A 10,564-nucleotide genomic window follows, 5' to 3' on the forward strand; every position below is an offset into this window, starting at 1 on the left:
ACCAGAATCCTGCGTCCGGTAAAGGTATCCTTCAGGAATGAGGGTGGAAGGGTACCATTTCCAGCCCCACAAAAACTGCCAAGGGGAGTTGTTCCAGCTGACATGGAAGACAACCAGACGGAAGCTCAGATCTCGGGAAGGAATGGAGACTATCAGGAATACAGAACTAAGCAGGAGAAGATGTTTAAATAAGAATATGAGGAAGTCGGAGCAGCGTGATTCATAAGCCTGTGACGGTGTCGTCTCAGAACTGGAGAGCATGCATTCTTTCCAGTCACACGCGAGATGCAAAGCATCAGCTGCGTGCTAGGCAAAAAGCCTCTGCCACGTCAGAAAAGTGGATCACATAGAACGCACCTGCTGACCACAGCGCACTCAAGTGTAAAGTCGGTAGCAAAAAGACAAGTAGGAGACTCCATACGCCTGACATTTTAAAAGCACTTCTACATTCTCGAGTCAAATGAGAAATTATAGCGGCAGAAATATTTAGAACCAAATAATAACGTAAATATTTTCATATCAGAATACATAGGACAATGGAAGTGATAGTAAGAGGAAATTTAGAGCTTTTAGTGTTTGCATTAGTCCCGAAGAAAGGCACAAGATCGATGAGGTGTTGAGGCTTGGATGGTGTCACGCCCAAGTCAAGTGGAAGGAACGAAACAGTGAGGAGAACAGAAGCTAACAAATTAGAACACAGACAGAATAATATCCAGAAAGCCAGAAGCTGGTCATTGGAAAGAGTAATAAAATAGAGAAATCTCTGGCAAGAGTAGTTCTGAAAAGTAAAGAGGAAAAGGCCAAACAGTGTAGGTGCAGGTCCTGCCGAGACTCCACACAGAGTAAGAGGTGTTTGATCAGCTCTGTGCTGACAGACCTGAGGACTTAGATAAAATGGGTAAATTAAAAAAGAAGACTTGGCAAAGCTGGTGGAAGAACAGTAGGACACCTGTAAATAGGGAAAGTCCTATAATCGTTAAAGGAACCGAGTAAGTCACTCACCTCCCTCTCGTTCCCTAAATCACCCAGAGGGCTTTGCTGGAAGTTCTCAAGCCATTCAGGAAACAACTCCAGGGACTTCCCAGGTGGTCCAAGCGGTTAAGACTCCAATGCAGGGGGCCCGGCTTTGATCCCTGGTCAGGGAGCTAGATCCCTCGTGCCGCAACTAAAAGATCCGGCGTGCCGCAACGAAGATCCCACGTGCCGTAACTAAGACCCGGCGCAGCCAAAATAAATAAATATTAAAAACAAGAAAGAAACAACTCCACTTGATACCAACTCCTTCAGGGGCTGGGAAGACCGAGTATTCCTACTCATTTTATGGGCTAGCATAACCTTAACACCAAAACCAGACAGAAGATGCACAGTGTGAGAGCAAACGGGTCAGGCCAGGCCCACTTAGGAATACAGGTGCAAAAACCCTAAGCAAAGAAGCAACTGTAAAACCGGAACGAGAAGAATATAAAAGTGATACAGTACATCGTGAAGAACACTGTTTGCAAGGAGCAAATCACTAGGAAATGTATTAATGTACCATATGAACAGGCCCAAAGAGAAAAATCACGTGATCATCCTATTAGAGGCAGAAACAGGCTGACAAAATTCACCAGCTCTTTATCGCAGAAGTCTTAGCAAACTTGGAATAAGGGGGAACTTCCGTAACCTGATAAAGAGCTTCTGAAAGGAAAAACGCCTATTATGGTGAATGGTGCCGTTTAACGGTATACGTTTAAGAGCAAAACGTGGACACAGTCCGTTCCCCTGCTCTGCGTTGGGGCGGGTGGTCCTGGCCAACAAAGCGAGGCGGGAAACTGAGGGACTTGGAAGAACTAAGCTATCATCGCTTTCAAGGGATGTGACCGTGTACATAGACTCCCAAAGAGTTTCTGCAAACGAGGTGATTGGAATTAAGAGTTATTAGAATTACTGAAAGAATAAATAGAACGCAACTAACACAACAACGTAAAGCAATTATGCATTGCTGCTTTAACATCCAATAAAGATTTAAAGAAGAAAAGAAGAATAGGATGTATTTCAATGATTAGAATTAAGAGTTTAGCAAGATTGCTGAATACAAAAATTAGTATACGAATTAAATTGTTTCTCTGCATAGTAATAAGTAACTAGAAAATGAAGTTTTAAAAATATGCCAGTCTCTAAAGTTGTATAAATCCCTCATGGAAATAAAGGATAAAGTAAAAAGTATGATCCAGTCCATGTGCGAGGGCGTGTGGAGGTGGAGTTCCTGCGTGTCCCGAAAAGCACAAATTAGAGGAAAATCCTGCTGCGTTCTACTCCATCCAAGTGAGAACTTCTCTGTTCATCAAAAGATTCCATGAGGAGAGTGAAGGGAAAGGCCACAAGTTAGGAGAAGGTGTTTGGAACTCAAGGAAGAGAATCAGCACCCAGACGTGGAAGGAACCCGTCAAATCAATGAAAACAAAAAACCCAAGGGAGGCGGGTAGAGACGGGACCAGGCCCCTGGTGGGAGAGGAGGCGTGAGGGGCCTGGGAAGGAGCGAGCTGATGCCCGTGTCTGTGGTGAAGGGCCGCGTGTGCAGCACAGCGACAGCTACACCAGCCATGCCTTCTGTCACAGGATGAAGTATTAGACAGCAGTAAACAACACGTCTCAGCTGCACACCAACGCAGCTCAGTCTCCCGGATAAACCTCTGCGTGAACACAGCCGCCCCCGAGAGCACCCCGACGGTGTGTCTGGTAGCACACGGCTCAGGGGCCCGGCACCGCTCGCCCCCTCGGTCCCCTCCGTGGCGAAACCGGAGCTCGTGGAGGGAGGTGTGGACGACTGGGGCGGGGCGCGGGGGCCACGCAGTGGTCGTCTGAGATGCTCCGCGGGGAGAGCAGGTGCGTGGGTGCTCTGTGCAGGTGGACGGATGCACGCGTGCATGCACGACCCACTCCCCACCCTGCACAGGCCCGGGCGTTGGAGTCTGTCCCATCCTTCAGGGAGTGGATGTGTTAGCGCACAGCTGTTTGTTTGATGCCTCTCCGTGCCGCACCGTGTGTCTGCTGCGTGCAGGCAGGGAGGACGCTGCCGGGCAAGCTCTGCTGTGGCGGAGGCCGCGGGGGCTCCGTGCTCCCTTCCCCGGGCGCTCCCCCCAGGGTGCTCCTGTGGCCCCAGGTCCTCTCCCTCTCACCCCGGCTGCCCAGCCCTTTCTGGGAGCATCTCTGAACCAACCCCGCCTTCCCACAGGTGCCAAGCCAGCCACCTCCGTCGACCCATGGGGGGTGCCCACCGGAGCCGGCGCACGCTCCGTCCCCAAGGGCTCCGACCCCTGGGCCGCCCCGCAGCAGCCAGCCCCCAGTGCCGGGAAAGCCGCTGACCCCTGGGCTGCAGCGTCAGCCGCCAAGCCCGCGTCCCCCTCTGGTGAGCCCCCCGCCCCCTGGCCCCTCGGCTTCAGTTTGGGGAGGGGGAGGTGGGGCGGGGGCAGCCAAGAGCCCTGCTCTGCGTGGGGAGGCCCCTCCCGGTGCCCACCTTGCCCACCCAGGGACCCCACACCCCCGCTGCCCCCCGACTCTCCGGGTTCTCCCCCGTGAGGGCTACAGACGCCAGCCTACCTCTGGTCCCCCACGATGGGGAAGCACATGGCAGAGAAGTGGAGACACCGCACAGCCACTGCCGCTCTCTCCCCAGGGGCTTTTGATCTCTTCAGTAATTTGAATGGTACAATTAAAGATGACTTTTCTGAATTTGACAACCTCCGAACTTCAAAAAAAGCAGGTACGTAACGGCGGTGGTGGTGGTGGTTTCTGTGCCGTCCTGTGCCCCTGACCAGCCCCGTTGCTGCAGGCATCACAGTCAGGAACCTGGCGACTCCACGCGTGTGCACGTGTCTGACCTGGGAGCCGGGGATCTGACTCAGGGATTCACATTCATGGGGCAGCGGCGGCAGGAATGCCCTTGAGCTTTCTGTCACCCTCTCCTCTCCTCCAGCCACCTCTGTTCCTCGGCCTCGCGCCCTGGGCCCTGTGGCCGCTGGCGGAAGCCCACTGCCCTGGCTCCCCGGCTGGCCCAGCGCAGCCCTGCCGTCTCCACCAGCCTTCCTCTTCCCAGCTCCCCAAAGGCGCCCCCTTTTCCAGACCACCCGGCTCTCTGTGTGGGCAGGCATCTGTGACGCACACACGTGCACGCACGCATGCATGCACATGCGCGCTCTGCAGAAGACCCTGCTCCTCCCCGAGCGCCCCTGGGCTGGGAGGGGTCAGGGTCGGAGCGGGGAGAGAGACTGGGTCCCGAGGGGCAGAGGGAGGGGGCTGGATGCCCTCTTCACACAGCCCTGTGGGGCTGGGGACAGAGCCAGGTGGCGCCTGCCTTCCTCAGGGCCACCCCTCCCAGCTGCACCGAGCAACTTTTCTCCTTTCTCTCTCCTCTCCTGGCTTCCCCGCTTCCCGTTTCCCACTGCCCCTCCCCTGCCTCCCCCAGCAGGCAGGGCTGGGCTGGCCTAAGGTAGGAGCAGCCTGGCACCCCTCACCGCACCGCCCCCCCCCCCCCCCCCCCCCCGCCCCCGGGCCCTCTCAGCTCCAGGGGCTCAGAAGCAACTTAGAGCTGCTGCTTCCCCGGGTTTCTTTTGCCGCATTAAAAAAGCAACAAGATTCCGTGTGTCTCTTCCACAGGCCAAAGTACAACCTAACTGTCCTTGCTCGCTCCCCACCCCTCAGGGAGAAGCCTAAGCACCCTTCCCTGGGCCTGTGAAGTATTTACCCCAATTCTGGAGGTGTTCCCATTGTAGAAAGTGTGGGAAAATTTATGGAAGACAATGAAAATCACGTGTAATTCTTCCATCTACACGTGGCCACTGTGCTCCCTCCCAGCACTTTTTCTGAGCTCTTACGGATGGAGGGAGTCGAATGCTGCCCCCACCACTTTTTTTTTTTTCCCACCACTTTTATGGAAAAGCGGATTGAGAACGTTTTCTTTCAACATTACGAATTCTCTAGAAAGAGCTTTGTAGTATCTCTTCGTAGGGCTCAGCGACAAGTTACTGGGTTCCGTAAGATACTACGGAAAAACCCGAACTTTTTGGCCAACCCAATATTTAATCGTTAATTTTGGGGAGGGCATTTTAAGTTGATTTCAAGTTGTGCTAAAGTAAATAATGCTGTAGTGAACATCTCTGTGCTTAACCTCCTGCTCACACTTTGCATTATCTCCTGAGTCTGGGTTCCTGGACGTGGGGCTGCTGAGTGCAGAATCAATGGTCCTTCGGGACCCGTGTCCCCATCACCATCTCACAGAGCAGAGCAGCCTAGCAGAGCAGCCACGTTCCTGCCGGCCTGCCTCAGCACACCCTCTGTTGGCTGAATTTTTAAAAGTCATTTGCTTTCTTCTTACTGTCAAGCAATTCATGTTCACTGTAGAAAATTTAGAAAATGAAAACATTTAAAAAAATGTGAACTACTCATGTGTGGCCACCAACCCAAAATGCCATCTTAATATTTATGGAGATTGTGCTGCACTGTTCTGTCCCTGCTCCTTCCTCATCGCGCCTTCCGTCCCTGGACTCAGGTCTGGTTGTACTTGCCCTGCCCTGTGGCTGACCGTGGCTCCAGGTTGGGGCTGTTGGAAATAGCACTGCAGCGAACGCCCCATTCCTTAGGCGGCCGCACGCATCCCCAGCGAGTCGGCGTCCGGGGACATCGGGGTTTGCTGTGGACGCTTCGGGGTTGGATGAGCCCTCCAGGCTCACCAGCCCGTGTGTGTCCTTGTCTTGCAGCCAAGGCGGCGTCTCCGCCGGCCCAGAACAGTGGAACTACCAGCCCCGACCCCTTTGAGTCCCAGCCCGCGACCGTGGCCTCAAGCAAGCCCAGCGGCACCCGGAAAACCCCCGAGTCCTTCCTGGGCCCCAACGCAGCCTTGGTGAACCTGGACTCGCTGGTGGCCAGGCCAGCCCCGCCGGCGCAGTCCCTCAACCCCTTCCTGGCCCCAGGTATGCTTGCTTCCCGGCCTTCCTCTGGCTGTCTGCCCTTCCTGGGAGCGGCTCTGGGGCAGGCCTGTGGGCGCTGACCTCCCCTCCACCTCTGCGGGGGACTCTTCCCTCGGGGACCACAGGCGGGGACCAGGCTCAGGGGTGTGCTGGCCCCGGCTGAGCAGTAGCGTAGCGCCGGGCGTCCTGGACCAGCCCTCGCGCCTCTCTGTCCTCAGTTGAGACGGCTGAGCAGAAGCTGCCCCTGACTTGGTGCCCCAGCCAGGGAGACCCTTTAGCGAGCGCCAGTTTTAGGTCAGCTGGGGGTGCATAGTGCTGGGGCTGAGGGGAGGAGCCTGGGTTTGCTGCCCAGCAGCCCCGTTTTCGGGTTAAGGGTAATTGGGCTCTCTGCTGGGCCATGCTCCAGGGACCCCAAGAGCCCTCACTTCGCCCCTGCTGCTGGATTCTGCCTTATCTGGGGCTGGAACTCACCCTTGCCCCCAAGCCCGTCCTCCCTGCCGGTGGGCTCTCCACCCTCAGGAGCTCCACGTGGGCTGCAGGACAAGCCCCAGCCCTCGAGTGAGTGGCCAGGGCCTCCGTGTCCCGTGCCCCCGCCCACGCCAGGCCCCCGTCTGCTCAGCCCCTCAGCTGCGTGGACCGCTCTCTGCCCCCCGCCCACGCCAGGCCCCTGTCTGCTCAGCCCCTCAGCTGCGTGGGCCGCTCTCTGCCTCCCGCCCACGCCAGCCCCCTGTGCGCTCAGCCCCTCAGCTGCGTGGGCTGCTCTCTGCCCCCTGCTACACGTCCTGTTCCCTCTGCCGGGACATCTCCCTCCTCTTCTCCGGGGCTGGGGATTCGGATCCCCCCTTCGCTTCTCAGTCCGGGCAACCCTCTTCCTTGAGGAAGCTCCCGCCCTTCCCCAGAGTTTTCCCAGAAAGGCCTTGGGCTCCCCAAGGGCAGGAACAGGTCACCTTCAAGGTGTTTGTCCTCAGACCTGAGGACTTGGCAGGCTGAGGTCGGGGACCCTCTGGCAGAAGCGGTGTGTGTGTGATGCCTGGGTCCTGCCCGGCCGTGCGCTCCTGAGGTGGGTAGGGAACGTGGTTGCCACCAGCGGGGGTGGCTCCAGGGCAGAGCTGGCCGACAGCCAGGGGTCTGCCCCGAGGGCCCCTGCAGGAGCTCCACTGCCAGGCTGTGGGGGGCCGGTCACGGCCTGGAGCTACAGCCAAGATGCAGGAGGCTCTGGCAGCCCCCTGGCCCTCCAGGGCCATCCTCCTGGCTCTGCCCCTTTCTGGTCCTACTCTGTAGTCTAGTCTGCTCATCTCTAGCCCGGGTGATCTGATCTGCACAGCCCTCTTCCCAGGGCTCCGAGGAGCGACTGATGCAAGAGCGTTGGGGTGCCCTCGTGAAGAGCAGGCGGCATCTCCTCTGGTGACCTGGGGTTGCCTTCCTGGCAGCCTTTGTGAGCAGGGGCTGGGCCGAGTTGGAGACTCAGTGCCAGCAGCGCCCGTGGTTTTTGGCCAGGGTATCAGTAGATGTTTCTGCTGAATGCGGGGAAGGGTTTCTGGTATGAGAGGAATTCGGGAAACACTGGGCAGGACGGAGCTGCATCTGCTTCTAGACTGCAGGACTTCTCAGAGCTTTTATTATGCCAGGGTCCCCAGGTGCAGGCCGCCCTGCGCTTCCCGCCTCCCCCGTGGCTCCCCTCTCTCCCCGCACCTCTCTCCTCTCCCCTCTCCCTCTGGTCGCAGAGCTAGGCTGGCTGGCTGGCTGGCTGAGAGAACGAGGGAGGGCGCCCGGGGTGCCAGCCCGGAGGAGGAGCTGGGCCCCGCGAGCCTGACCCCTCTCTGGGCTCCTCACGGCCTGAGTCTCCCAGTCCCAACACCAGGCCCAGAGGGGCGGGCGGGCTGCCCCGGTGGCCGCTGTGCCGGGGTCGTCCAGGCCCGGGCACGCTGCAGCTCTGACCGTGGCCGCCCTGCCCGCTCTCTCTCCAGGTGCCGCCGCGGCCTCAGCCCCGGTCAACCCCTTCCAGGTGAACCAGCCGCAGCCGCTGACGCTGAACCAGCTGCGGGGGAGCCCGGTGCTGGGGAGCAGCACGTCCTTCGGGCCCGGCCCGGCTGTGGAGCCCGTGGCTGTGGCCTCCGTGACGTCCGCAGCCTCCCACCCAGCCCTGGGGGCTGGCGGCTCCTCCCTGCCACCGCTGGGCCCCGCTGCGGTGAACATGGTGGGCAGCCTGGGCGTCCCCCCGTCAGCAGCTCAGGCCACCGGCACAACCAACCCGTTCCTCCTCTAGTGTCCCCCCCCGGGACCCGCCGCAGAGCATCCGTGCCGAGGACGCCAGGCAGGGGCTCTCGCCTGTGGAATGGGGTCTGAGAGTGGGGTGGGTGTGCAGAGGGTGTCTTTGCGGCCCTGGCCCTCAGCCTGAGGGTCGAGAGGTGGCGGGCTTATTGAGGCGTCATCACGCGGCACGTGGGTCCCCGAGCCTGTGTCGGGCGGGAGGACCCCTGACCCAGCCTGGCCGCAGGCCCGGCCCCCGTGGAGATCCGCCAGCCCTCGGGGGCCTTGGGTGAGGAGGCGGCAGTGCTCGGTGCTGGCCCAGCCTCAGCCCCGGGCTTCTGGGAGCCCCCCTGCCCAGGACCCGGCCCCCACCCTCAGCCCTGGCGCCCCCCCCGGGCGTGGACGGGGTGGAGTGCGGGCTCCCTCAGACACTGACCTTTGGGGGACGCGGTTGTGCGTATTTTACTTTTCTTTGACTCGTGTGTGAGTTCAAAGTAAATGGCGCCACCGTGGAACAACTCTTGACTTAAACCCACTAGAGCAAGCTTTAAACTAACCTGAGCGTAACCCTGCCACGTGCTCCATGCTTGTACACGTTTGCACAGATTTTGTTTAGTACAGTTTCATATTTGTTTGCAGAATTATCGAATAGTCTTTTTGGCTAATATTTTTATAACGTCGTTCTTATTTAACTGTCTAGTTTTGATAGAATTTGCCAGGTCTGGCTGGGTTAAGATATTGGCCGCGTCACGTTAGTGGTGTAACTCCTCTTATTTATGGTTTTAACTCTGTAAGAAAGTTTAAATAGGAAGAGACAAAAAATGCCTTATGGAAAAACTAAAGCAAATTCTTTATAGGAAAACATATGGGAATTTGATTATGCATAAAAGATGTTTATTTAAAAGGAAAAGAAAACTACAACAGTAACAAAATCGTAGCCTCCAGTTGCCTTTCCCTTTAACTCCTTTTCCTGGTGGATTACCAAACCGTTGACTTTCAGCCTTTTTGGCTAGATCCTAAGAGAGAGGCTATTTTTCTTACTGATGAAGCAACGTGAAGAAAGTTAAAGACAGAAAAAATCTAACACATGAATGTGACTCACCAGGTTTTATCAGCTAACTCCTTTCTGTGACTGAAGGCATGCAGTTAACAAGACTTCGTTTACAGTGGGAACGTGGGAAGGAGAGGCTTCTGGAGCCCTGTGTCTGTGACCCCCTCTGTCTTACTCCACACTCAGGGTAGAGGTGGGGACAGCGGCGGGGGCGGCATGTCGGGGGCAGCCCAGGCTGACAGGGGGAGGGCCCAGGGCTGGCCCCGACCTACGCACCCGCCCTCCAGACACCCGTTGCAACGTAGAAGTAATCATCTCTTACTTGGCAGAGGAAAAAAAATCATTCTCACCCAGAAGAGATTTTTAGCGAACGTGCACTAATCTTACCTCCCTCTCCCCTGCTTTCCTCACCCCGCCCACCACTATAAAAAAGTATTAGGTAAGTCACAAATGAAAGACCAGAAGAGACTTGCTTCTCCCCAGAGCAGGGCCATTTCCCCCCGAGTCCTGTCTGTTTGGTCAGCCGGCCTGGCGGGCACCTCAGTCTCACTCTACGTGGCAGACGTCTCACCTCTAGCACCAAGGGCAGCTGACAGCTGAGGGTCTCTCTCCTGGGGGGATGGGGCCCCTCCCCCCTCTCTGGTTCCAGGAGCTCTGACCCTTGGCGCTGGGCACGGGAGGCTGACTCAGAACTGCCTGCTCAGGCCACTCCTGTTGCCATGTAGAAGAGCTCACCTGTGCTCCTCCCTGGGGCTACCCCCGGCCCAGAGCTCCTGCCCAGCCCGAGACCTGGGGCTGGACCATGGGCTCCAGAGTCATCCACGAAGGCCCTTCCGGCCTCTCCCAGCAGCCTGGGGGAGGGTGGGGCAGGGCGGGGCTCGGGGCAAGGTGCTCCCCCGGGAGGTAGGGGCCGACCCCCTCACGGGGCACAGGACCACACTACTGGGGTCATGATTCCTCGTGAGAGTGAGGGGCCCTTCCCGATGGGACTTTAAGGCCCCGATGTCACAGCCAGTGGCCCACCCAGGCCCAGGCAGACTCCCGCCCAGCTCCCGGCTCAGGCCCACCCCCAGGCGCCTCGTCCGTGTTGCCCGTTGCACTGATCATGAAGCCACTGGTGCTGCCACGCGTGTGGGACACATGCCATCAAGCTCCCTCCTGCCGGGCACCGTGGTAGGGGTGTTGCCCAGCCGTTTTCTCAGTCCCAGGGGCGGGTGGCCGGTTTGGAACTTGTGTTGACTGTTGATACTTATTTACTGTATAAATATAATTTATCATTTGTATCACCACGCGGTTTCTGGCTGTGTCCTTCCCCCGC

At 57.7% G+C, this 10,564-nt stretch overlaps 1 protein-coding gene across 10 annotated transcripts in view; it reads left to right on the forward strand.

Moving 5' to 3' along the window:
• Window positions 1-10,564, forward strand: part of EPN2 (epsin 2) — a 96,285-nt gene that overhangs the window by 58,283 nt on the left and 27,438 nt on the right. For 6 of the 10 annotated variants that reach the window (XM_067716625.1, XM_067716617.1, XM_067716622.1 and 3 more), the window contains 4 exons: window positions 3,215-3,388; window positions 3,656-3,742; window positions 5,736-5,948; window positions 7,913-10,533. In XM_067716625.1, the coding sequence (XP_067572726.1) occupies window positions 3,215-3,388; window positions 3,656-3,742; window positions 5,736-5,948; window positions 7,913-8,211 (773 nt within the window). In that variant the 3' untranslated portion in view covers window positions 8,212-10,533. Of the gene's footprint in view, window positions 1-3,214; window positions 3,389-3,655; window positions 3,743-5,735; window positions 5,949-7,912; window positions 10,534-10,564 lie in introns of those variants that run through there. The other 4 variants (XR_010937620.1, XM_067716623.1, XM_067716621.1 and 1 more) reach the window with 3 other exon arrangements.

This window comes from Pseudorca crassidens, chromosome 19 (assembly GCF_039906515.1).
Source record: "Pseudorca crassidens isolate mPseCra1 chromosome 19, mPseCra1.hap1, whole genome shotgun sequence".
In the NCBI taxonomy this organism is placed as follows: domain Eukaryota; kingdom Metazoa; phylum Chordata; class Mammalia; order Artiodactyla; family Delphinidae; genus Pseudorca; species Pseudorca crassidens.